General features: G+C 55.6%; 1 protein-coding gene across 1 annotated transcript in view; it reads left to right on the plus strand.

Moving 5' to 3' along the window:
• vps11 (VPS11 core subunit of CORVET and HOPS complexes) overlaps positions 1 to 3,354 on the plus strand; it is a 23,905-nt gene extending 20,551 nt beyond the window's left edge. The window contains 3 exon segments of the mRNA XM_070894559.1: positions 582 to 804; positions 1,161 to 1,279; positions 1,281 to 3,354. Of these exon segments, the coding sequence (XP_070750660.1) occupies positions 582 to 804; positions 1,161 to 1,279; positions 1,281 to 1,326 (388 nt within the window). The 3' untranslated portion in view covers positions 1,327 to 3,354.
• The last annotated feature ends 522 nt before the right edge of the window (positions 3,355 to 3,876 follow it).

Consider the following 3,876-nt stretch of genomic DNA (forward strand, 5'->3'; position numbering starts at 1 on the left):
CCTCCCTCTCTTCTCCCCCCCTCCCTCTCTTCTCCCCCCCCTCCCTCTCTTCTCCCCCCCCCTCCCTCTCTTCTCCCCCCCCTCCCTCTCTTCTCCCCCCCCTCCCTCTCTTCTCCCCCCCTCCCTCTCTTCTCCCCCCCTCCCTCTCTTCTCCCCCCCTCCCTCTCTTCTCCCCCCCCTCCCTCTCTTCTCCCCCCCCCTCCCTCTCTTCTCCCCCCCCTCCCTCTCTTCTCCCCCCCTCCCTCTCTTCTCCCCCCCTCCCTCTCTTCTCCCCCCCCTCCCTCTCTTCTCCCCCCCTCCCTCTCTTCTCCCCCCCCTCCCTCTCTTCCCCTCCCTCTCTCTTCCCCCCCTCCCTCTCTTCCCCCCCTCCCCCCTCCCTCTCTTCCCCCCCCTCCCCCTCCCTCACTTTTAACCCTTCCCCTTTACGATTCTCTCCCACCCCCGCCATCCCCCTCTCTCCCTCTGCATGTTAGACTATTAAATGTAAGGGTCTATAGCAGCTTTATGCCTTAAAATCCGCAATACAGTAGGCTCTGCCTGTAAGGCAGGGAGTTATCGGGTTGATGTTTATGTGTTGACAGTGCGAAGATCTTCCAGAAACCCAAGTGCAGCATGTGTAACAGTCCCCTCGAGTTGCCCTCTGTGCACTTCCTGTGTGGTCACTCCTTCCACCAACACTGCTTCGAGAGTTACGCAGAGCATGACTGTGAGTGCCCGACCTGCATGCCTGAAAACCGGAAAGTCATGGACATGATCCGAGCCCAGGAACAGAAGCAGGATCTTCACGAGAAGTTCCAGCACCAGGTAACGGGGACGTGCCTCGCGAGGGGGAATGGGCTGTGCGAGGGCTACAGACTATTTGACTGTGGGAACCATCGCAGTTAATCCTGGTCCTGGTCTCGTCCAATATCCAGCTATGCAGGGATCGCTGGTTGGTGATCTGGAGTGGGAACTCTGGCTGCCTCCCTCCTCGGCCCAGGGTTGTTGCATTTGACTGTGGATCTAGCGGGGTTCAGCTGGCCGGGAGCTGGGAGTGACCTTGGGACCTTACGGGCTGTATCGTCCACTGGATGGAGCCTTTACCCGAAGGCTGGAGTTCCTCCCTCGTGGGTTTACTGATCCCATGTTTTGTGTCTAACACTCTGACCTTTGCTTCCCAGTTGAAGTGTTCGAAGGACGGATTCTCGGTCGTCGCGGATTACTTTGGCCGTGGGGTCTTCAACAAGCTGACGCTAATCACGGACCCCCTCCCGGGGAGAGCCGCCATTGTGAGCATCGACGGGACTTCAAAGGACACTGTTGATACACACCAAGAGAACAGCCTAGTGCTGGTTCCCAATACCTCCACCTTCATCAAACTCTTTCTTTTAGTAACTCTTCGTTTCTAACTCCTGCTGCAGTATAAAGGTTTCAAAACGCGGATGGCTGGTTGAGAGAGACGGCTGCAGTGATGAGGAGAATGTACCCGATGCGAATCAGTAATCCCGCAGCTCGCTCGTGCACATTGCTGCGATCGGCATGGCAACATCCTGAGGCCTGGCCTTGTGGCGGTCATGGCAACCCCAGCTGGTCGACCTGTGAACTTGCTGGAGTATGCATTGAGATTGCCCGTGGTGTCGCTGCTTTACGCTTCTCACCGCACAGGGGGCCGGAGGGGCTTAACACTTCTCTCCACAGGCCCTGAACAGTCCTGAGATTAACGAGGGGTCGTTAACTTGGGTTCTGAGGGACATGAATCCACGGACCTGTCTAATTCATCACTCGATGGGCAGTAAGCATGGAACAAGGAGAAATGCCCTATACTTGACTTGGGAGAAAAGTGATTCCATTCTCCCTCTTGGGCGTTACTCTCCCCTCCACCCTCACCATTTCCTTTAACTCCTTCCCTTGCATCAAGTGTTTGCTCTCACTCTGTTCCCCGGCCAGCTAAAGTAGTTACTCCCTGCTTATCCTGACTGACTGCCCTGCGGTGTAAACAGTCACAGAGCCTGGGTTTGTTTTCTAAATGCAGATTCTAGTTTCAGGATGTGCCCAGCCCCCGGGTACCAGTGCGTGGTCAGCAGCCCAGTGACGCCAGTTATGTGTGTACACAGCGGAGGATATACAACACTCGCTGTCCTGCTCGGCTGTAATCCAGGTACAAATGGCCAAGAGCGCCCAGTGTTAGTTCCCCATGTAGCAGAGCCACATCTAATTGAGCGTGGCTGTCAATAAGTATTATAACTGAGGCTGGATTTAACTTCTCTGAGGCCCAAGTACCTGCGTACTGTTGGCTGGAGACAGCTCCCTCCAGCTCTGTATGTTAGGATAAGGCTCCAGGTCTCCATTCCTCTCAGTAAATAAATCATAAAGATTTAAAAGATGAGAGAAATAGCTTGTGGTTTCTAAAAGTTTAAGGATGACCAGTCGTGCTTTTTTAGTAATGTTAAAGGATTTCATATTCTTCCCTCATTTGTCCCGAGTTTGGCCTTGGGGAGGGAGATCCTATCACTCAAGCTGTGACCACTTTGGACGATGTCTGTTGAACTGTGCGCATCAAAGGGCCATGGGCGATTTAACCAGGAGCAGAAATCCTCACCGTGTTACTGGCTAGAAACTGCCGCCCCCTACAGTTGTTGGTTTCTGAGGCTAACCTGCCCCCTGTGTCCCCAGGAGAGACGGTGAATGTTGAGACAAGCAGCCAGACTGTCTGAAAACACTCGCGAGTTCGCGGTGCCTCTTAGTGTATCCAGGATCACAAATCGCTCTTGAAACGGGCAGTGGGTCACCCTCACGCCCCACCCCCCCACCTGGTGCATGTAATGCTGGGAGGAGCTTGGCTGCACCGATTGATTACACGCAGGAAATGCTGGGACTGCTCGGGTCGGGCAGCCCCTGTGGAGAGACAGAGAAACATTCACAACCCTCTGAGTGAAGACATTCCTCCTCAACAAGTTCTGACGAAGGAACGCAGACCTGACACACTGACTCTGTCTCCCCACAGTTGCTGCCTGACCCGTTGAGTGCTCCCAGCATTTCTTGTGTTTGTTTCAGATTTCCAGCATCAGCAGCAGTTTGCTTTGTGTATTCATGTGCGATGTTGGATTATCTGAATTTGAAGTTTTATATCATGAGGATTGTGCGGGTGGGGTCACCATTTAAATGCTCCTTGGTGATGTGAGTTGCTTCTCGCATCTCGTTGACTGGAAGACCCGAGAGATTTCTACAAATCATGATTCTGAATTCTCGCACCACACACACCTCAGTGTTGAACCCCTTCCCCCTCCCTCCCCCTTCCCCCTTCCCCCTCCCTCCCCCTTCCCCTTCCCCCTCCCTCCCCCTTCCCCCTCCCTCCCCCTTCCCCCTCCCTCCCCTTCCTCCTTCCTCCCCCCTTCCTCCTCCCTCCCCCTTCCCCCTCCCTCCCCCTTCCCCCTCCCTCCCTCCCCTTCCCCCTCCCTCCCCCTTCCCCCTCCTTCCTCCCCCCTTCCTCCTCCCTCCCCCCTCTCCCTTCCTCCTCCCTCCCCCTTCCCTCCTCCTTCCCTCCTCCTTCCCCTTCCCTCTCCCCCCCACCCCCCCCCCCCCCCTGGTTTCACCAGCTGAAATGGAGCCACAGTTTCAGGAAAGGATCCCGTCCGAGTTCCCTCAGCTGGCAGTGCAGCGGGTGCGAGAGTAGTTTGTCTCCACCTCAGTCCGTCTGTTGCCTTCAATCCCTGCTTGCAGCCGCCTTGTATCTTGTCGGGAGACAGGAGGGAGCAGCCCCAATGATTGTATCCTGTGTGGCTCTGCAGGTTCTGGCTGCATCGGGAGTTTAATGCTTTTGTGATTCAGCTTTGCGTGTCTCTGTGTTTCGGAGGCCACCATCAAACCTCGACTTGCCCAGCCCATCCTGTCGGGACC

This window comes from Pristiophorus japonicus, chromosome 11 (genome assembly GCF_044704955.1).
Source record: "Pristiophorus japonicus isolate sPriJap1 chromosome 11, sPriJap1.hap1, whole genome shotgun sequence".
In the NCBI taxonomy this organism is placed as follows: domain Eukaryota; kingdom Metazoa; phylum Chordata; class Chondrichthyes; family Pristiophoridae; genus Pristiophorus; species Pristiophorus japonicus.